General features: G+C 41.3%; 1 protein-coding gene and 1 long non-coding RNA gene across 2 annotated transcripts in view; one reads left to right on the forward strand and one right to left on the reverse strand.

The window, feature by feature from the left end:
* Nucleotides 1-1,284: 1,284 nt before the first annotated feature.
* LOC121698318 lies at nt 1,285-4,020 on the reverse strand. Its single transcript, XR_006026742.1, has 3 exons — nt 3,900-4,020; nt 3,159-3,351; nt 1,285-2,952 (listed from the first exon to the last, which is right to left on the reverse strand). It is a non-coding gene; the product is annotated as an uncharacterized LOC121698318 (long non-coding RNA).
* A 3,330-nt stretch (nt 4,021-7,350) lies between these two features.
* Nucleotides 7,351-22,119, forward strand: part of abcb11b (ATP-binding cassette, sub-family B (MDR/TAP), member 11b) — a 20,182-nt gene continuing 5,413 nt past the window's right edge. Inside the window, exons 1-24 of the mRNA XM_042080316.1 lie at nt 7,351-7,731; nt 8,027-8,045; nt 8,135-8,164; nt 8,257-8,308; nt 8,405-8,649; nt 8,822-8,909; nt 9,228-9,361; nt 9,754-9,925; nt 10,350-10,474; nt 10,987-11,161; nt 11,560-11,673; nt 11,951-12,061; nt 12,653-12,778; nt 13,188-13,391; nt 13,644-13,814; nt 14,575-14,776; nt 15,973-16,054; nt 16,234-16,360; nt 16,879-17,046; nt 17,364-17,468; nt 17,723-17,884; nt 18,521-18,724; nt 20,512-20,753; nt 21,520-21,676. Coding sequence (XP_041936250.1) covers nt 7,656-7,731; nt 8,027-8,045; nt 8,135-8,164; nt 8,257-8,308; nt 8,405-8,649; nt 8,822-8,909; nt 9,228-9,361; nt 9,754-9,925; nt 10,350-10,474; nt 10,987-11,161; nt 11,560-11,673; nt 11,951-12,061; nt 12,653-12,778; nt 13,188-13,391; nt 13,644-13,814; nt 14,575-14,776; nt 15,973-16,054; nt 16,234-16,360; nt 16,879-17,046; nt 17,364-17,468; nt 17,723-17,884; nt 18,521-18,724; nt 20,512-20,753; nt 21,520-21,676 — 3,291 coding nt within the window. The 5' untranslated portion in view covers nt 7,351-7,655. The remainder of the gene's footprint in view (nt 7,732-8,026; nt 8,046-8,134; nt 8,165-8,256; nt 8,309-8,404; nt 8,650-8,821; nt 8,910-9,227; nt 9,362-9,753; nt 9,926-10,349; nt 10,475-10,986; nt 11,162-11,559; nt 11,674-11,950; nt 12,062-12,652; nt 12,779-13,187; nt 13,392-13,643; nt 13,815-14,574; nt 14,777-15,972; nt 16,055-16,233; nt 16,361-16,878; nt 17,047-17,363; nt 17,469-17,722; nt 17,885-18,520; nt 18,725-20,511; nt 20,754-21,519; nt 21,677-22,119) is intronic.

Genomic DNA, 22,119 nt, shown 5'->3' on the forward strand with positions numbered 1-22,119 from the left:
TTCTGAATGCTGTGGCTGTTTTAGTATAGCCTGCTACACATCCTGCATAGACACCTAGTACCTCCTTAGGGGAAACAAGCAGTCTGTAGACTGAGAACAAAAAGACAGCTCCTGCCAACAGCAACAGGAAGCAACAAACACATTCCACAAAAAGTCATCTTGTAGATTGTTCCACCAATATAGAACCAGCTCAGTTCTGGTTCACACTCCAGATGTTAAACCATTTGGAGCATTTTGACCAAAAATAAATCCATCTGTAACCTGAAAAGTTGATTTGGAAGCCATCACAAAAAAGTCAAAACTCTGCTCAAAACACCCTCTGTTGATGACGCATCGTTGGTTCTGTTCAAAACTTGTGGAGATGTGGGCCGGTTCACTGGACGCCAAGGTTCAAAGAATTCTGAATGGCACAGGTTTGAGAACCATTCCTCCATTGGACGAAAAAACACTCATGATGAAATGGGCTTGTGGCTATTTACAAACACTAGATGGCAGTAAGGAGTCACAGCAGGCCCTTATGAAATAATGACACTTGCCATGGTACTGTATCAAGACAGCTGCTTGCTTGCCTTGCCTTGAAATACTTGGGGGATTGTATAGGTAAATAAAATAAGCTAAATATTGCTTTTTAAAGATAAGCTGAAAATGTGGTACCGCATTTGAATTTTATATACAAATTGACAAAAAATCAGAAAGCTTTATGGATCAGCATCAGGGCTATATTTGTTTGGTATCAAAAAGTGACTGTAAACACTTCTATGAATGATGTGGCCTACTTTCTTTTGCAGTGCAAACCTAGACAATGCAAAAATAGAGAATATGACATTCATATATCACATAGTATGTGCATATTTGCAGTGCTCCAAGTTGTTTGTGTTTTTTTTTTATTAATCTTACACTGACTGACAAAGTAGGTGTCTTGTAGACTGCATGTGCTACAGTTATGGCCAGAGGTGGACAAAGTACATACACAAAGTACAAGAGGTATACATACTCCTGATCCAATGTTACTCCAATAAAAAGTGAAAGTTGCTATAAGTAAAAGTACTTGAGTACTTTTGAAAAACACTCAAGTATTCAAAAAGTACTTCTTTTTAATGGGTTGTAATGCAATGTTTATTTAGTCAATAATAGGGTGTCACTGACATAAGCTGAAATGAAATTGGCATCCCCTTTGACTCAGCCTGACCTTCAGTTCATTACACCAAACATCACAAAGGCTGTTTTTACATTTTAACTGATTTCACAATTTAACTACTGTTAAAACAAAATCAAATGTATTACTGCACTGCATTCACAAATCTATTTATATTTTCACAGCTGATTACAAAACAGGATAGCTTATTTTAGAAATATTGTTAATTTATGACTATCATGAGGCTCCATGACTTTGTTAACACAGGGCCTCTAAACACAAAACACATTTGATCATCAGTGTTACTATGGATTTATAACAAGTTATAATGCAGCAGTATTTTTTTAACAGGAACACGAAACTAGTAAACATGAAACAAACACAACAGGAGGGTTAACATTTCATGAAATTAAAGGTGCTCTAAGCGATGTTACACGGTTTCTAAGCTAAAACATTTTTTGTCACATACAGCAAACATCACCTTACCATCCGCTAGCTGCCTGTGCCCTGAATACACCGCCTTGCCTTGCCGCGATTGGATTTCATAAGGGTGAATTGTTAAATTGTTACAATGTAATTTAAAATCTGATTTAAAAATAAACATATATGTTTATTTAGCATGATTGTTTTGTCCATATGTGCTTGTGCTGTGTTCCCCAAGTGGTATAGGTCAGGTCTCAGCTGCTATGAGTTTTTTTTTTTTTTTTGCCCCTCCTGGCTCGAATGTCAAACTGAAATGTATTTCAAATGTAGTGGAGTCAAAAGACCAGTACTTGTCTTTTAAATAGTGGAGTAAAAGTCATAGGTTTCCAAAAACATTAACACCCAAGGAAAGTACAGAGACAGACAGACAGACAGACAGATACAGATATAGATACAAGTAAATTAACTTAGCGAGGGGTAAGAAACAGAGGAGCATAAGTGAAATGTTGGCGAAATTGAGATATATCAAAATGAATGCTCTTAATTAGGTCGTATACTGTTAAAAGAACTAAAAGTAACACAGGGAGGAACACACTGAACCAATTGGTGTTGTTTTGGCCCTCCTGTAAAGTTGGTGAAATGCCACTTAAGCCCCATTAGTTACTGTCTCCTAACCCCTGACAATCATAAGCCTACTTTCCTATTATATATATATATATATATATATAGTTAGATCTTTAGGTCATATTAGCCTTCAGAATGGGAATAGATAAACACGTCTTCTGAAGTAAGTACGTACTGTATATTAACTGATCACTTATTTTATTACAGCACATTCACATGGTTCTCCAGCAGTAAACATAAAGGTAAAACAATAATGGTTGAAGAGACAGTGGACAGCTTGAAGTTGGGGTTTAGCACAACTTCTAAACTACAATGTACTTTTAAACCAAAAGACAAAAGACACTGGTTAGTCATATCACTGTTGATGTCCGCATGTATTTTTGCTGCCTGTGGGGCTTGGCCATGAATCGCACAGAGCTTCACTTATATAACAGTGATTACAAAGACAAGGAGAACAACGGTTACAATTATAAATAAAACAAACAGCAAACAGAACAATATGCAACTGGAAGATTTTGGGGCACGTTTAGTGACATCAACACGGTTGATCAGTATCGGCCTAGGCGTGTGTTTTTCATTTTGGTGGAGGAAATTTTCAGCCTTTTTGATGGATTGCTCATTCCTTGAGCAAATGAGTATTCTATCATCTTCATTGAACAGCAGGTCTGCTGTGATCATTTGTCTGTGATCCACGAACCTCTGGGTGTTTGGTACCACGTAGTTTGAATCAAATGTGGGATGCAGCACCACAAGAACTGTAGGCTTTGCGGCTTAAGGATAAGAGACATTTACTATCAAAATGCAGACAGAACTAAAGATATTTGTGAATAGGCCTATAGGCTTTTCTATTAGATTAGAGGTGAAAATGTAGCCTGTAGGCTTACTGTAAAACATTTGAAGATGTATCCCAAGTGGAAAAAAGAGGGCATGTGAGAGATCTACAGATTTTTGTGCATAGCCAGGATGATCAACTTACTTGGAGGAATCTCTCGAAGTGTAGCCTCAACATCAGTTCCAACTCGGGAAACGATAGTACAGAGGGCCACGATGACATCACATTCCCATAGATCTCTGGCTTCAGTCACCCTCAGCCGACTTTGAAGGAGGATCTTGATCTCATTGAGATATTTGTTTGCATGTCCATTGGCAATGAAAAATACTTGAACCACCTTATCAGACAGGAGTACACAGAATCACAATCAGAAACATGCCATAAGTCTGCACTGTGGCCATTTGTCCAGGGCTTCATAAGCTAGAACTGCCACTGGTTAAACCTTCTCTCATGCATTCAGCCAAAATATGTTACTCTTTTATTTTACACAGTCTGCAAACATGAAATGTTTTTTTTTACAAATTACATCTGTCATTCCCATCACCCATCAAGCCCCCCAAAAATAACCAGATACCGACACCGACTAAATAGGGACCTGACCTGTGTCATTCAAGCATGTGGTCATAACAATAATACATGGCAAATTCAAGCTTAAAATATGACAAATGAAAACATTGAAATCACTGAAATCATGTAACCCTCCAAAGTAAAGATCAACCTAAAAGTATTTGAGGCTATGTCTGTCTGTCTAGGCTATTTTAAGCCAGGGTTACATGCATTGAGCAAGAGCTCACAAATAGACCCATGCAACTGCTCATGACACTCAGTTAAACCTTTCCTAGGCTATATCACCTTGGAAAACCCAAAATACTGACACACCCTTACCATCGACGGCTTCAGATATATCGAAAAAGCATAACTTTTACTGATTTTGGTCCGACGAAGTATGATACAGAAAACAGACTAACCCTGCTTTCAGTTTTGCTTTGATCTCTGCATATCTTACAAGGAAACTGAAAGTGAACTTAAGACCTATTGCACATTAACCCATTCATCACTATTTTTGTCAATAAAAGGGTGTCACTGACATCTATGCTGAAATTAAATATAGGATATATTTCCCCTCTGCTGGAGAAGTTGTGCATTATGCTATTTCAAACTGGGGGAAAAGTAGCGATAAAGCATGGATTTGTAAAAGCTAGCGAAACGGTTAGCAAAAGTTCGGCCGAACAATGTGGATGTTACAAGGTAGGCCTACACGATATAAAACAAGTTTCTTGTTTCTCACTTCTGTTACCTGGACGGTAGTCACAATGTTGCAAAGTTGGTTTTCCGCTATGCTAAGGGGATCGGGCAAAGTTACCATTTTTCAGCAGGTAATTTAACCATCCAAATGATTTCTAAACAGGTTTATTTAATTGAAATAGTTGCCAAGTAGGCCTACCCCTTTAAATTGGCATCCCCTTTGGTTGGTTACTTGGCCTGATCTTTAGTTAATTACAGTATAATCAAAATCAAAAACACATTTTAACTGAACTAACTTTAACTTCATCATTTTACTGATAAAACAAAACTTTGGGTGCAATGAAGCACTGTATTCACAAATATATTTATATTTTCATAGCCGATTACATAGCTCAATTGGGAGTAGGCCTAGCCTATAATTTATTTAACATAAGATCTAGCTGCAGTGAATGTCAGGTGATTTCCAGATGTCACCTTTGCACCATAATCATGAGGAGTTTTGGTAGCTTTGGTGCATTTTGCACCGAAGATTAGGCCCTGTTTAACGCACTTATTTGTGAAAATTTTTGGGAAAGTGGACATATCAAGACAGGTATGAAAATGATAGTAAAAACTGTAAAAGGGATTCATGAATGATATAATACTGTTACTTAGTTATATTTCAAAAAGCTTTTCAGAGAATATGATACAACAATTGTGGTGTTTTCATTGAGGAATTAGCCTACCAGGATTACAGTAATCAGCACACATAATGCACATATAGCACACTGTGGTTCTGCTCTCCACAAATAATTAATGACATTATCTTATGCCATGTAATGAAATATCCCAAAATAAACTGATCAGTGAACACCTAATAAAATGGCTCTCAAAATAATGTCTTACATTTTGCACCGCTAACATAAGCTTCTTATGTCTACTTTGACATAATCCAAGGAACAGAAATAACAAAACAAAAAATAATTGCTTATCTTATACCTATATCCTATGCCTAAAAAAGCTTTTCAATTTGACTATTGTTACGTATAGGCTTTGGGAAGGCTGAGAGAGATACCGAGAGCAATGACCTTTTTCTGAGGAACAACTCGGGTAAAACCAGACTCTCTGCAGAGTTAATATTAACATTCCAGACTATGTTTGATTCATTGGCCCCTTTCTATTCACATTTTTTTCCCAAATGGCAGCACATATATGATTACATGGAGATATAGCCTCCGAGTCTCTTTCACACAGACTGAAGGAACGTGAAAGCATATGATACAATTTACACACTGTGTGTTTGGTTTATGCCTGCCATGTTGTGCTGACCTGACCCCTGATCCTTGCCATATCAGGGCCATATCCGGACCAAATCTGGGCCATATCCAGCAGGCATCTCAGGTTGGACAGGTTGGAATTATACCAATACCATATAGTACCTTGTATCTGAGAGACATAATGTTGCCTTGATGACTCCATGCGTTCCTTTCTAAAGAAGAAGGAGATTGGAGGAGATACGACTCACATTCCAATGAATGGGCATCCATAACCTTTGCAACTGTATATTTACTTACATCCAATTAAGTATTTACAGAGTTTACCGAGAATCTCCAAATAACAACTAAGGTAATTTGTTCTCTCATTTTCTACCCTAACTATTGAGATTTGTGAGCATTTTACTTTTAATATTTAGTATCAGTACAATTAGTACAAGATCCTTGAGCTTTGACCATATTAAGCCACAACTGATACAGTAAGTATAATCAGATCAGATTAACAGACGATCTAGGATTCTGTGGTGGACCGTGCTGTTTTTGGTTTATTATTTCTGAAAACAAGCAATTGTCCAGCAACAAGCTAAAAATAACAGAAGTGTATGGAACAGAAGGGAGTGTACCTGGGATGCAGATACAGCAGCATCCCTGCTGAGCCCTCTGGAGATGTCTTGACCATGTCACCTGTTGACCCTGGTGAACTACCTTCCACTTCACCACTCTAGTCCCACTACCATACCATACCACTTCACCACTCTACCATACCATACCATACCACTACCATATCAATAGTGTTGCCTAACTAAAAGAGCTGAAATAAGTCCTAGCTCTACTTATCTGTATATAAACTTTTATGTAGGCTACATTTAGAAGAGGACTTTAATACATACTGGTGAATCTTCCACTATTTCAAATGAAATACCACTAAATGCTGATAAATTTCAAAGGAAATGTTGTCCTTTGAGGTTCTTTTGCCTTGTGGTATGACTGATATGACTGAGTAAACGGATGAAATAAACAATATTCTTGAATCCACATGTGACGAATTGTAGCCAAACCCAGAAAAGATGGTGTGATCTCAGTTAATCAAGTGCCATATGTCAGAAATGTACACCACACATTTTAGCTCCAAAGTCAGTAATGTGGTTTTCATAATATTTTTCTCAAGAAATTGCACTAGCCACCTATTTGAAGTTGAGAAAAAAACTCTTACAATATGACAAAAGATGTTGGGCTTTTTAAATGTCTTTATGAACCCATTTAACTCTTTTTTTATCTTTTAATTCTGCCTGATGCATCTTCGGCCCAGTGAGGAGCAAATCTCAGGTAATGTTCAGTTCATTTAATTTAGTGTTGACTTAAATGTATTTAACAGTGATTTTTATTTGTTATTTCTGATTCAGACTTTGACAGATACTCAGGTATGCATCAAGCAGTTTGGCCAATGTCTGGTCCATTATACTCACTCTAACATACCGGTACACACTCACACACATTTAAATGACCCCCCCCACCCCCCCCCCCCCCCCCCCCCCACACACACACACACACACACACACACACACATGCATGTTTGATGGATTTTCCTGTGGTTGTCAGCATGTTGTCTTTGCATTGCTGGGTCACTGACCCCTCGTTGACAGCACCGGCCGACCGGACACTTACCCCTGTAGCATGCGAGTATGCCAATAACAGCACGTGGAGGAGAGAGTACGGAGAGAGAAAGAGAGAGAGAGAGAGAGAGAGAGAGAGAGAGAGAGAGAGAGAGAGAGAGAGAGAGAGAGAGAGAGGGAGTGGACCCAAAGCATCTACACACACAGCAGAAGTTCAACCTCAGCTCTCTTGACTCTATACAGTTAGTCGGGTGGATGCATGTTGTGGCTGGTAACAACACCAGTGAATCTGCTTCTGATTATTCACAAGAAGAATTTTTTCTTATGGTAAAACTGCCATTGTGTGCTGGATCTAGACTCTGTGGACAAACAGGTCCACAGACTATATAAGGCCACCTCAACTCTTTGGTTGTGTGGAGGAGTTTTCTTTTGCTCATCCCTTGGAATAACTGACCCTGGGACAGAGCAGTCCCAGGCCTTGCGAGGATCCTGCAGAACTTTCCTCAAAGCTTGACTGACATACTGACACAATGCCGGGGTCTGTAAAGTTACGAAGTTTCAAAAAGTTTGGGCAGGAAAATAACGGCTATGATTTCACAGATGAAGGTGAGTGGAATCACATTGTCAAACGTTTTTCTTTTTCTGTTTGAGGTTAACAGCTCTTGAGGAGTGGGAATCAGCTCCAGACATATATATATGAAACTGCCTGATAGAGTTCAGACACAAAATAAAGATTTACTATTGAGTGGCAGCTGACCTTTCATCTGTCAGTGGCTGACAGATGTTAATTTAATCTCCTGTTAATGGAGCAAAGCTATGTAGAGTAGTAAGCTATGTAATGCATCCTGCTGTATCAGCAGTGATTAATTGAATAATACTATTAATCTCTTTCCCTTTTTAGGCAAAAATGGAGATTACATGTGAGTGACAAGCTAAATTGGGCATATTACTGAAATTCAATTAATGTCCTTTTATAAAGTGTAATATTGAGCATGTGATATATTTTCAGGACAATGGCATCTTCAAAAGACACCAAAGAGTAAGTTCGCCAAATGTATGTATGTATTTATATTGATTGATTGATTAATTGATTAATTGAGAATGCTGGTCTTATTTTTAAATATTTCTCAGCTCTAAAGCGAAGAAAGACCAACCAGCCATCCGGGTTGGATTCTTTCAACTGGTAATGGCCAACAGATTTAAACAAATAGATTTTCACTCAAATGTCATTCTCAATTCAGAAAATTAACACTTTTCAATATGAAACCTTTTCATCTAGTTTCGCTTTGCCAGCTGCCGCGAGATTCTGATGATGATAACGGGCAGTTTTTGCGCGATTCTGCACGGCTCAGCACAACCGCTGATGTTGCTGGTGTTTGGGATGCTAACAGACACGTTTATTGAATATGACATCGAGCTACAAATGTTATTGGATCCGGCTAAGGAGTGTGTGAACAATACTATTCAGTTTCGTAATCTCACCCAAGAGGAGAACTTGGAGCAGAATATGACAAGAATTTGCGGGTAAGAAGTCTCATAAGCGTGTGTGTGTCCAATTTGTGTGTATGGTTGAGGTTGAGATTTGTACGCTCACCTTTGTTCACCTCTTGTGAACAATGATATCCTAAGTAGGCTATGAGTAATTTGTCCTATTTCATGAAACGGATGATAATGAGATAAACCTATGTATCCTCAGTATTTTGGACATCGAATTCGAGATGACAAACTTTGCATATTACTATGTTGGCATTGGAGCTGCTGTGTTCATTCTGGGATACTTTCAAGTAAGTGAAGGATCTCACGTCACTTCCGCAGGGAAACCCCTGTAAATAGACTTTGTTGATGATGTATTCTTAAAAAAAAACTTATTTTATCCTTAACTGCAGTTTAGTTTCATTGTCAACAATGTCAAATATGATTCTGTGCAAGATAATATTATATTGTTTTATGTTGTTTTCTGTTTTTGTTTTTCCAAAAGCGCTCTCATACATTGTTAACTCTGAGTTGATGAGAAGGTCCAGATAGAGATGGCTGGTGATGACAGTAATATATACAGACTATATGACTGTAATGAGATTAATTAACTCCATGTTCTTGCTCAGATCTCCCTGTGGGTGACTGCTGCAGCCCGTCAGATCCAGATCATCCGGATGATGTACTTCAGGAAGGTGATGAGGATGGAGATTGGCTGGTTCGACTGCACTTCTGTCGGGGAACTCAACACACGCATGTCTGAGTGAGGAAAAGAACATACACATACACACACACACACACACACACACACACACACACACACACATTATCATTATTATTATTATTTTTTTTAATTTGCACTTTGTACGGCACTCTGGCCAGTGTAATCTGTATTTTATATATGCCTTATAAATAAATTTTACTTACTTACTTACACACACACGTACACATACAAACACACCATGTAGATGATCACACACACATACACACACACACACTCTCTCTCTCTATCACACACACACACATACACACACACACACACACATGCACAGCCATAGACACATGCATGTCTTCTCTCTCACCCACACACACACACATTCAATGACACCGCAAATAACATTGCTTCCTTATCGCCACTACCTTCCACTCCACCAGCGACATCAACAAGATCAATGACGCCATTGCAGACCAGGTGAGCATCTTCATCCAGCGCTTCACCACCTTCGTGTGCGGCTTCCTCATGGGCTTCGTCAAGGGCTGGAAACTCACCCTCGTCATCATCGCCGTCTCGCCACTCATCGGTGTGGGAGCCGCTCTCATGGCTCTGGTAAGACAGAGGAAATGGAAATGTGTCTGCGTCTGTCAGTGTGTGGCCGTGAGTGTGTGTGTGTGTGTGTGTACATGTGTGTGTACATGCGTGTTTGTGTGTGTGTGTGTGTGTGTGTGTGTACATGCGTGTGTGTGTGTGTGTGTGTGCGTGAGTGAGTGTGTGTGTGTGTGTGTGTGTGTGTGTGTCTGTGTGTGTGTGTGTGTGTACATGTGTGTGTGCGTGTGTGTGTACATGTGTGTGTGTGTGTGTGTGTGCATAAGTGTGCACACGCGTGTGTGTGTGTGCACTGTTTGATTAAATGTAGTATGGATATCAATCATTATGAATTGTTGAATGAAATGTATATGTATTTTGCATGATGATGCATTGCCAATTTGTTTTATGCAAATCTTTGATATGAGCCCACTCCACATTGGTTTAGTTTGTAGCCAAGCTCACCGGGCAGGAGCTGCAGGCCTACGCCAAGGCTGGAGCGGTGGCGGACGAGGTCCTGTCTGCCATCCGCACCGTGGCCGCCTTCGGTGGGGAGAGGAAGGAGGTTGAGAGGTAGGTGGAGAGATGGTGATGTTCGCCTTATGGAGCTGTCACAGACTCTCTGGTTGCACTCTGGGGACCCTGTCTTTCTGCTTCCTGCTCTCTCACTGTTTGCTCAGGGACAGGGGTACTCTCAAGTCAGAGAGTGTCAAAAGGAGATCCTACATTTAGAGATTTTGTGTCATTTTGCTTGACACAAAACACTAGTGGAAAGCAGAGAAAAGCAACACACTTTGTATATTTAAGGCACACATGTAAAGACTGTAGATTTCCTTACAATTCATACAAAGTTTCAGTAGCACTTAAAGAAATATTTCCAGTCTGTATCTATATCGCTGTTAAATCATCTGTCTTTTACTTTTTGTCTAATTTGTTCTTTATGTTTCTCTTAGTCTGTTAATTATTATGCATTTCCCTCTGTACCTTTTTTTCTTTCTCTACCTCTATATCTCCTGCAATCATTTTTCTCTCTCTCTCTCCCTCTCTCTCTTTCTCTCTCTCTCTGTCTTCCTCTCTCTGTACAGGTATGACAAGAACCTGATCTCGGCGCAGCGTTGGGGCATCAGGAAGGGCCTGATCATGGGCTTCTTTACCGGCTACATGTGGTTCATCATCTTCCTCTGTTACGCTCTGGCCTTCTGGTACGGATCCAGTCTGGTGGTGGACACTCAGGAGTACAGCCCCGGAACACTGCTGCAGGTTAGGCTGCCACAAGCTCACCATGGTTACCACAATCTCACCATATTTACCACAAGCCCACCATATTTACCACAAGCTCACCATGGTTACCACAATCTCACCATATTTACCACAAGCTCACCATGGTTACCACAATCTCACTATATTTACCGCAAGCTCACCATATTTACCACAAACCTGCCATGTTTACCACAAGCCCACCATATTTACCACAAGCTCACCATATTTACCACAAGCTCGCCATGTTTACCACAAGCCCGCCATATTTACCACAAGCTCGCCATGTTTACCACAAGCTCGCCATATTTACCACAAGCTCACTATGTTTACCACAAGCTCACTATGTTTACCACACAATCTTGGTTGTTATTGAATGATTTGTGGTGGTGTATTTGCAGGTGTTTTTTGGTGTTTTGATTGCTGCACTGAATCTTGGCCAGGCATCTCCATGCCTAGAGGCCTTTGCCTCCGGCAGAGGAGCAGCGACTATCATCTTTGAAACCATTGAGCGGGTGAGAGGAGATTTAGTCCGGGACACACATCTTGACTGACAAGTCAATAAAGTTTTTAAATGCCTGATGCACTCAGCCCAGTCCATAAATAGATTATATGAATGAATGGAATGTGTGAGTAAGTTAATGAGTGCATGTGTGACAATACAGTAATAATATCAATTTCACTGATAGTTCATTTATAATAACTAATAAAAAAAAAAAAAAAATTACATATATCGGGACAGAGAAATTGCTCAGTGTTTAAATACTTTAAGAGCTTCTTAAATACCTCCAGGAGCCAGAGATAGACTGCATGTCAGAGGCTGGCTACAAACTGGATAAGGTGAAAGGAGACATTGAGTTCCACAACGTGACCTTTCACTATCCTTCCAGACCAGAAGTCAAGGTACGCCCTCTAGTTTTAAAACTACACTTTTAATTGTGTGATTGTTTACTGTAATACACATAAGGGTATATGATTGAAATACATAAGCTTATAGTGCCAGGCCTTTCATGCTGCATACTCTGGTCTCTCCAGATTATTTCCTGTTGCTCAATTCTGTCAGCAAGGTGCTAACAGCACATCACTGGGTTTAGCACCAGAAAACCCATACTGATAAAATGTGTACTTATACTTTATTATGATTTACACAGTATATGCCATGAATAAATGTAATAGCTGAAAGTGAATAGTAATTAATGTTATTGTGATATAATGAACAAATGTATGATCATGTGTGTATTTACCAAAGCAGCCCAATAACAGTCCCTTAATCTGTACATGAGACAAGCCATTTTAACATACATTTTGTTTTACATGGCCAATCAAAACAAATGTATGTTATAATGTAATTAAATTCATAGCTGTGCTTTAAGTTGTTTTGTATAAAAGTGTCTGAGTAATATACTGTATGCATTAAACTAAAGCACTAACACACACACACACACACACACACAGACACACACACACATGTAATGTAACTGCTTGTGCTCTCAGATCCTGGACAAGCTGAGTCTGCCGGTGAAGTCAGGTGAAACAACTGCGTTCGTCGGCCCGAGTGGAGCCGGAAAAAGCACAGCGGTCCAGCTCATCCAGCGCTTCTACGACCCCAGAGAGGGCATGGTAACGTTACTGTCTACTGCCGCACTGCACTAACATTCAGCTCTCAGTCCAGTCAGAAACTGCACTTAATACACTTAACTGAAGTGATAAAAAAACTTAATTCACTTAACTGAACTGATATAGACTGGCACATGCAGTGTCATTTTAGAGAGGGTCTTAAAGGACAACTCTGGTCTAAGGACACCTACATGTATTTTTGGATGATAACAAGTGTAAATCTTCGTTGGGGACCAAACAACAGTCATATTCAATTTTGCAGTGGTCTCTTAATTTTGACTATGACTGTCAACTCATTCTAATGTCACTCAGCAACCGTAGGATGACATCAGAAAAATGTGCAGTGGTCTCTTCATTTTTTTTCCAGAGCTGTATATATATATTTGGCCGTTGCGTTTTTCTCCCTATTCAGGTGACCCTGGATGGTCATGACATCCGCGGCCTGAACATCCAGTGGCTTCGCTCCCTCATGGGCATCGTGGAGCAGGAGCCGGTGCTGTTTGCCACCACTATCGCTGAGAACATTCGCTACGGTCGCCCCGGCGTCTCCTCCGATGACATCATCAAGGCTGCCAAAGAGGCCAATGCTTACAACTTCATCATGGACCTACCACAGGTCTGAATGTTTTTCCTAGGATTAGGAATATATTTATGGGCTTTATGGGATAATTCGTATAAATAAATACAGCATTGCAGTCTGTTTTTGAATGTTTTTTTTTGGTTATTGTTATGGCCCAAAATATGCTCCGTTTCACTACTGATGACTGTGTGGATAATTACCACAACACATGTATTAGTACTTCATAATTATTCACTCTTTAGTTGGCACCAGCTTTTTACTTGACTAGCTCGAGTCTTGCTTTCGTAGAGATTTGACACACTGGTGGGAGAGGGTGGGGGACAGATGAGTGGCGGTCAGAAGCAGCGAATCGCCATCGCCCGCGCCCTGGTCCGCAATCCCAGAATCCTCCTGCTGGACATGGCCACCTCTGCCCTGGACAACGAGAGCGAGGCTGTGGTACAGGAGGCTCTGGACAAGGTGAGTGTCACGGCTCGGCTCGGCTCCTGTGAGCACGGCCTGAAGCATAGGATGGCCAACACAAGTTCATATTCTAAGTTGGTAAGCATCTATGAAAACGAAAAAAAAAAGAAGACAAAAACAAGGACAGAGGAATAATGTCAGAGTTAGCAATCTAAAAAGAAGCAATATTGCAAGAGAAAAAGTGTTTATAAGGCTGTTTAAAGATGCCTGCATGTCTACATTAACTAAGAAATGTGAGAGAGCGACCATACAGGGAGGAAGGAAGGCATGGCTAGCACCCTGTATACTGGCCAACTGGGTGTCAGGAATTAATAGAAGAAGAATAGAGGACGATTAGAAGAATGCATTTATTGTCATTGCATTTCAGGACAATGGAATTGGAGAGCTACTGTAGTAAGGTGCATCACTGCAAACACATCTATACCAAAGGATAAAACTCATCTCACACATCATCAGATGCTGACTTCAGCCTCTGCAAGAGATCAGAGAGATCTGAGATCAGTCTCAAATGGCTGTCGTTTCTGGCACAGATCTGGCACAGGCCTGGCCCAGGTTATTGTGATTATAGCCGTATTATGTTAGCATGCCAGTCAAATCGTGAGCTTGATGCGGGGACATCCCAGGAGAGCAAAAAGCAATTTCAACAGTACATACAACAATGGAACTTTGTAGAGATAGGTTTGTTTATTGTCAAGCTTAGTTGCTAGACAGGTTGTTAGCTTTTCACTCCGGTTGTGTTTTCTTTTCTCGGCCTCAGGTGCGTATGGGCCGCACCACCATCTCCATCGCCCACCGGCTGTCGACGATAAAGAACGCGGATGTGATCGTGGGCTTTGAGCACGGTCGCGCGGTGGAGAGGGGCAAACACGACGAGCTCCTCGAGAGGAAGGGAGTCTACTTCACCCTGGTCACGCTGCAGAGCCAGGGAGACAAGGCGCTCAACGAGAAAGCACGCCAGAGTAGGTCACACGTTACAACATTATGCAAAAACAGCTGTGTAACACTTACAGCTTGGATTATCACATACCTCTTGATAATGGCAATTTTGATTTCAGTGTTGACATTTCAGAGATTTATGTGATACTTCAAGCTGTACGTAGATCATACAATAACCTCATAGTGCTTTATGAGTGTAATCATGACTATGTGTAGTTATATAGACTTATGGATGATTTATAGCCCTTTATAGACATATGAAAGGCTATAAAATGATTTAATGGATACTGGGTTCACTCAAAATGTCACTGATACAATATATCACTTGTCTATGATAAATGTGAGTGTGATAGCATTCAGAATATCAGAATATATTCAACATTTCTTGTGTATTGTGTATTAAGATAATCTAAAAATAATCTAAAGATACCAAATATCTAATGAAACTGAAAATGTATTATGTTAAGAATAATAGGTACACATCATGACAACAAATCATGGCAATAATAGCAACAACACTGAGAGCGAGTTGTCTGGATTTGCCGAAGTTGGTGTCAATAACCTGTACTCAACTAAAAAAATGCAGTCCCCCAAAACACACAAAGTGCTGTTTCAAAACATCACTTGGACTATGTCATGGCACATGAGAGTATACTAGGAAAGAATGTGGTTGTGTAATTTTAATTTGCGGTACTTTGGGCTTTTGATATAACCACGCTACTTATACTATTTTTATACTGAGATTATGGTTAACAGCATAATAAGAATTCAAATATTTTACTGTTCCATGAGTTCTGTAAGTACGTTTTACTACAGTTTTACAATAAAGTTTTAGGTAACTTTTCGATCTATAGTTTTGTTTCTGCTGAAGCAATTCAAGTTAAAGCCAGATTGAGCACAAACTACTCTGAACTGTCTCAGTCTGCTCAACTTGTTGTCTCAACTCTAAAGCTATCGTCTGCTGTTCAGGCCACAGGGGTTTGTTTGCTGAGATAACAAACAAATTTGGCTCAGACCAAGTGAAACCATTCTGGCTATCCTGTCGTCTGGATCTGAAGGGCAGTTTCCCAGAGAGAAAAAAGAGAGACAGAGAGAGACAGAAAGAGAGACAGAGAGAGAGAGAATCTCTTTATTACAATCTTTGAGAGAGAGAGAGAGAGAGAGAGCGAGTAAGAGTGAAAAGAGTGAAACATCTTTCTTCCTCTGTCAAAATGTCAAGTGGCCGAGGGAGAAAATGCGGGAAAGACGGATGAAGACTCACAAGGCCTCCTCAGAGCAGGGAGTTATCGTGAGAGCTTACGGTATGTGTGCTCCAACAAAACAAAATAAAAGAAAACACAAAATACATCCACCAACAACACACATACAGACCCTTACAGACACACAAACAATGATCAGACTGTAACTTGTTGTGAGTTCAGCTGAATGTAATTGTATTTGTTTAATGAAAATATATTAACTGGTTAGATTTTTCTTACAGAGCTTCTATTCGCCGAAGAACAAAGTCACAGCTGTCCAATATTATTCCGGAATCTTCCGTGCCGATAGCCGGAGAGTTAGGCCCCAGGTCCTATTCACAGTCGCAGGCTTTCGGGGCAGAGGATAAGGTCGGTAGAAAAGGGTGATTGACCCTTTTCAAGAGGCCCTGCACATGCATGCACACACACACACACACACACACACACACACACACACACACACACACACACACACACACACACACACACGTGCAGTCGAGTATGTTACTGCTCTCTTATCAGTATGTTTGTATGTGTATGTCCTAAGTTTCCCTAACCTCACACTGATCATGTTTGTGCGTTGAGTGTGTACCTACATGCATGCTAAGAATGTGATCAGGGAGTAATTGTTGCTTATTGTATGGATGATGAAAAATATAGGGGGACATAGAAGACAGAAAACATTTTGTTTTAGTTGGGGCGGTAGAAATATTTACAAATGTTGTAAATGTTGAACTGTTTTGTATGGTGTCTGTTTTAAATGTAGTCAAATGAAAAATGTGTGTGAATGCTTTTGTTTGGCTGCACATGTCTTTGTTTGTGTATGTTTATGTTTATGTGTGTGTGTGTGTGTGTGTGTGTGTGTGTGTGTGTGTGTGTTTGAGTAGAGTGCCATACCTGAGGAGGAGGAGGAGGTGGTAGAACCGGCCCCGGTTTCGCGGATCCTGAAGTATAACGCCCCTGAGTGGCCCTACATGTTGTTCGGCTCCATTGGGGCAGCCATCAACGGAGGCGTCAACCCTGTGTACTCTCTGCTCTTCAGTCAGATCCTGGCAGTAAGGGACAGAGGGAATGTGGATTAACTGTGTGTGTGTGTGTGTGTGTGTGTGCCTCCTACAGGTGTGTATGTGTGTGTGTGTGTGTGTGTGTGTGTGTGTGTGTGTGTGTGTGTGTGTGTGTGTACTCTGAGACAGAGACAGTAAGCAGAGAGAGAGAGAGAGAGAGAGAGAGAGAGAGAGAGAGAGAGACAGAGTGTATGTGTTTTGTGTGTGTGAGATTTTGAATCACACGTGTGTGAGAATTCTATCCTCATATCGTAATACATACCAAATGAGTACTACTTGTGCTGTTCTAATCCCTGTTGTGGTTCTAGACTTTCACGATGCCTGACGCCACAGAGCAGCGGAATGCCATCAACGGGATCTGCCTCTTCTTTGTGCTCGTCGGTCTCACTTCGTTCTTCACCCAGATGCTCCAGGTGAGAAGTGCCTTCTGGGATAGCAAAGCATCCCGTGTTGTCTGTGGTGCAAGTGTCTTGTTTTTTCTTTAGGTTTGTGGCCTAGAGTTACCGTTAGAGTTTTGGTCACTTTTTTTTTCTTTATGTGAGACATTTTGTATCATAGTCTATTTTTGGATGTTGTGAAACTCACTCACTGTCTCCATCTATCTTTTCCTCCCTCTCTCTCTCTCTCTCTCTAATATTCACCCTCTCTGTCGCTCTTTCTGTCACAGGGCTATGCGTTCTCCAAGTCTGGCGAGCTGCTGACCAGGCGGCTGCGCCGACTGGGCTTCCAGGCCATGCTGGGACAGGAGATTGGCTGGTTCGATGACCACAAGAACAGCCCTGGGGCACTGACCACCCGTCTGGCTACAGACGCCTCACAAGTCCAGGGGGTTTGTAGACTTATGGTCATTATGGTATTTCACTTTTTCCCAGATACACCCAGAAGAAGGCTGTCTGCACCGCTAAGCTTGGGTTGCCTCTCAACTTATTTTTACAGTAATGTGCACACTATGTTTTTCAATCATGAAATAACCATTGAAATAAACACTTTTAAAATATGTTTTTATTTTAAAAGAAGACAGCCTTGGATTTCCTTTTTCTACTGAATTTGAATTCCCGACCCCAATGAGCACCTTCAGACATTGAACTCAAACTTCCTGAGCACCCTGGACTTTTTTGTTGTGAAATACAAAATGTGTTTGACATTATTAACTTAATTAAATTACTTAAAAGTAAATATAAGTATTATAGTAATACATGTATATTATAAAAAATAATATTAAAATTAATATACAAATAAATGTAATCATTGAAATATAAATTCCAGGTACACATCTGAGGGATCACTGTGTGTGTGTGTGTGTGTGTGTGTGTGTGTGTGTATGTGTGTGTGTGAGAGAGAGAGAGACAGAGAGAGAGAGAGAGAGAGAGAGAGAGAGAGAGAGAGAGAGAGATGGTGCACACAAGTTAAATGACATTTAATCTCATCAGTTCACGTGTATATATGTGCACGCTACTTCTCCTAGGCAACAGGCTCTCAGATCGGCATGATTGTGAATTCTCTGACGAACATTGGTGTGGCCATCATCATCTCCTTCTACTTCAGCTGGAAGCTGACCATGGTCATCATGTGCTTCCTGCCCTTCCTGGCTCTCTCTGGCGGCTTCCAGGCCAAGATGCTCACCGGCTTCGCCAAGCAGGACAAGGAGTCCATGGAGTCCGCAGGACAGGTCTGTCTGTCTGTCCGTCCGTCTGTCTGTCTGTCTGTCTGTCTGTCTGTCTGTCTGTCTGTCTCTGATCTTTGGTCTGATGGCCATTCATCCTCTTTTGTCCAACCTAAAATGTTGATGTCCCTCTGCTCCTTTTGCCCTGGCTAGTCTTTCTTCCATCTGGACCTTCCGTCCAATCTCTGCAGACGTCCATTCATTCGTTATTCTGCCAGCCCAGACTCTTTCCTTTATCCTCCTCTTGCTCCCTCCCTCTCTCTCTCTCTCTCTCTCTCTCTCTCTCTCTCTCTCTCTCTCTCTCTCTCAGTCTCTCTCTCTTTCTTACTGGGCTGGTCTCTGATCTCTGGTCCTGTCTGGTCAGACCCAAACCCCTTCCTTCCTTCCTGTCTTCCTTCCCTCCTTCCTCCTGCTCTCTCTATCCCTCTCTGGGTTTCCTTCTCTGATGTCTGCTTTGATGCCTCCCTCATTCCCCCAGCTCCAGGCTCTTCTTTCTGCTTCTTTCTCACTCTGAGCCAGACAGGTCTGTCTCTCTGTCTGTCTGTCTGTCTGTCTGTCTGTCTGTGATATTTTGTCCACTTGCATCCACCAAATATTTTTCACAATATCTTTCTTCTTCTTTTTCTTCTTCTCCCCCCCTCTCTCTCTCTATCTGTCTTTGTCTCTTTCTCTCTCCCTCAGTCACCTTTCAGTCAAGCATGTCTGCATGTTTTTGCAGACATTCATCCATCAACCCCCTCCTTCAACCAAATCAAATTCTCCTTCTCTCTCTCCCTTCCTTTCTCTGACTCAGCAGTGTTTAGGGTTGGTCCATGCTTGCAGAAGTATGCTTTTCTCCTAACCACATCTCTCTCTTTCTTTACCCTCTTCTCAAATGCTCTTTTTTGTCTGTTGCCATGTCACTAAAAAACACACACAGAGTTCCCCCTGTTCTTTATTAGCAGAGCAGGTCTACTTTCCTCTCCTCCTTAGGGACAGGTTTAAATGAAGTGACTCTCACTCCTCAGCTCTCTCTCTTTTCTCTCTTCCTTCTCTCTCCCCTCCACGCTCTGATTACTTCTTTCTCTCTTTCTCTCTCTCTCTCTTTTCATTATCCATTCCCTCTCTACTTCTCTCTTTTTTCTTTCACACGACTCATGGTGTTGAGATTAAAATCGACCGAGAAGAACCCTTTCCTGTCAACATCAGCAGCCCCCCCCCCCACACACACACACACCTCTCCCACTTCTCTCCTTTCCTACTGCCGTACTGTCCCCTCTATTCTTCACTGTTCATTGGTTCCCATGAGTATTAATTATAATGTGTTAATTGATTCAATTTAAAATGTAAAAAAGTGGGAAGGGGAAGCAAACAAACTACAACAAACAACAAACAAACAAGCACAGTCATTTGTTTGTCTATATGTATTTATGTATGTGTGTTTGTATGTATGTACCATTCATGTAATATGTTGTGTGTGTGTGTGTGTTTTTTGTCTGGACTTTTTTTATCTGGACTATTAGTACTACTACTACTATTACTACTACTACTCATCAGTAGTCAACCATCCACAACCTTCAGAACATGAACATGTGCATATATCTAAATTATGTAAATTTATCAGCGTCTTATCCATCTCTGTCGCCATGCTGTCCGACCTATTTCATATCACCCTTAGTCCCTCCCTGGTCATTCATCCCCATTCAACCCCCTATTTCCTGCAGATTTCGAACCTCAAGTGTTTATTTAATTTATCCCTCTCCTCAAATTAAAATTCAAAAGAGGCTTTATGGACATTAAGTTTCCTCCTCCAGATCTCGGGCGAGGCCCTGAACAACATCCGCACCATTGCCGGCCTGGGGAAGGAGCGAAACTTCGTGGAGAAATACGAGGCCCAGCTGGACGCACCATACCACGCCGCACTCAGCAAGGCCAATGTCTACGGCGCCTGCTACGGCTTCGCCCAGTGCATCGTCTTCCTGGCCAACTCTGCCTCCTACAGGTTCGGAGGATACCTGGTCAGACAGGAGGGGCTCCACTTCAGCATGGTCTTCAGGTAAGGAGATGTGGGGTGGTAGTGTAGTGGCCAGGGAACCTGGCTGGCATGCAGTAGTCACAAAAAGTCATGGGTTCAATTCCTGCCTCCAGAGGTGGACATCCCGGTTTCAGAAAGTAAAAGTCCTGCCAAGTATTTGATCCAGGGTAGGAAATAGGTGCGCTCAAAAGTAGATTTTGGTTGCGAAAGAATATATGGCAGGACTTTTACTTTCTGGAACCAGGATGTTCGCCTCTGCCTGCCTACCACCGTTATGCACTTGGATAATTAAGGCACTTAACCCCAAGTTACTCCAGGGAGGCATTTAACCCCCACACTTAATATCTGTAACTCGCTTTGGGTAATTAAATAGGTAAGAGGAGATGCTGGGTGGCTGTGAGGGAACATTGATAAGGACATGTGGCCAGGGAAGGTTTACTTTAGGTACATACAGTAGTTTCCTGTGTAGTAGCCACATTGTGTATAAACCGAAGGACAGTGTTTTATGCCCATTAAAAAAACAATTATTTAGGCATGGGCTGGGCCTTTAACATGAGAAAATAAGTGATTATATATCATTTGACAAATATGGCTTTGAAAATGATTCTGATTTGAAAGTGATTCTGATTTCTTCAGACACATTCTTTCTCCTTGCTTTAAGCCCTGAATATAACTAGATGTTGTGGTGTTGTTGTGTGTCTTTTGTGTAATTTGATAAGGTGAAGTTATGTTTTTTTATGTCTCTCTCTCTCTCTCTCTCTCTCTCTCTCTCTCTGTCTCTCGCCAGGGTCATCTCTGCCATAGTGACCAGTGGCACTGCCCTGGGCAGAGCCTCGTCCTACACCCCTGACTACGCCAAGGCCAAGATCTCCGCCGCACGTTTCTTCCAGCTACTGGACCGCGTACCAAAGATCAACATCTACAGCCCTCAGGGCCAGACATGGGTACAGCTCACCCCCACAGCACAGCACATCACACACCTCCAAAATATACAACTTCAAAGGATATCTGAGTTCTCTTCACAGATGCCTGTGAACTAATCTTCTAACAAGGGCTATCATAATCATTTTGTACCAGACAAAGCACCTATTATTATGGACCAGACAAAGCACCTTTAGTATTATTTTCCCCACAGCCATAAAGTATAAATATGGTTCTCCTCACATAGTTTTGTACTCTACCTGTCAGATTTCAACATAGGCGGTCATAATGTTCCCACATCCATTTTGTAGTGGACGTGATTTCTCCATCTTGTCCGTGTTGTAATAGACATAAAGTATAGATGTTAGGTGAGGTGAGTCATTACATGGGAAAACATGCCTGATTGCTAGTCATCTCTGCTCTGCATGTAAACAGACATTAGCTGTGGCATGGTGCCGATGCTGGG

The sequence above is a fragment of the Alosa sapidissima genome, chromosome 23, assembly GCF_018492685.1.
Source record: "Alosa sapidissima isolate fAloSap1 chromosome 23, fAloSap1.pri, whole genome shotgun sequence".
NCBI lineage: Eukaryota > Metazoa > Chordata > Actinopteri > Clupeiformes > Clupeidae > Alosa > Alosa sapidissima.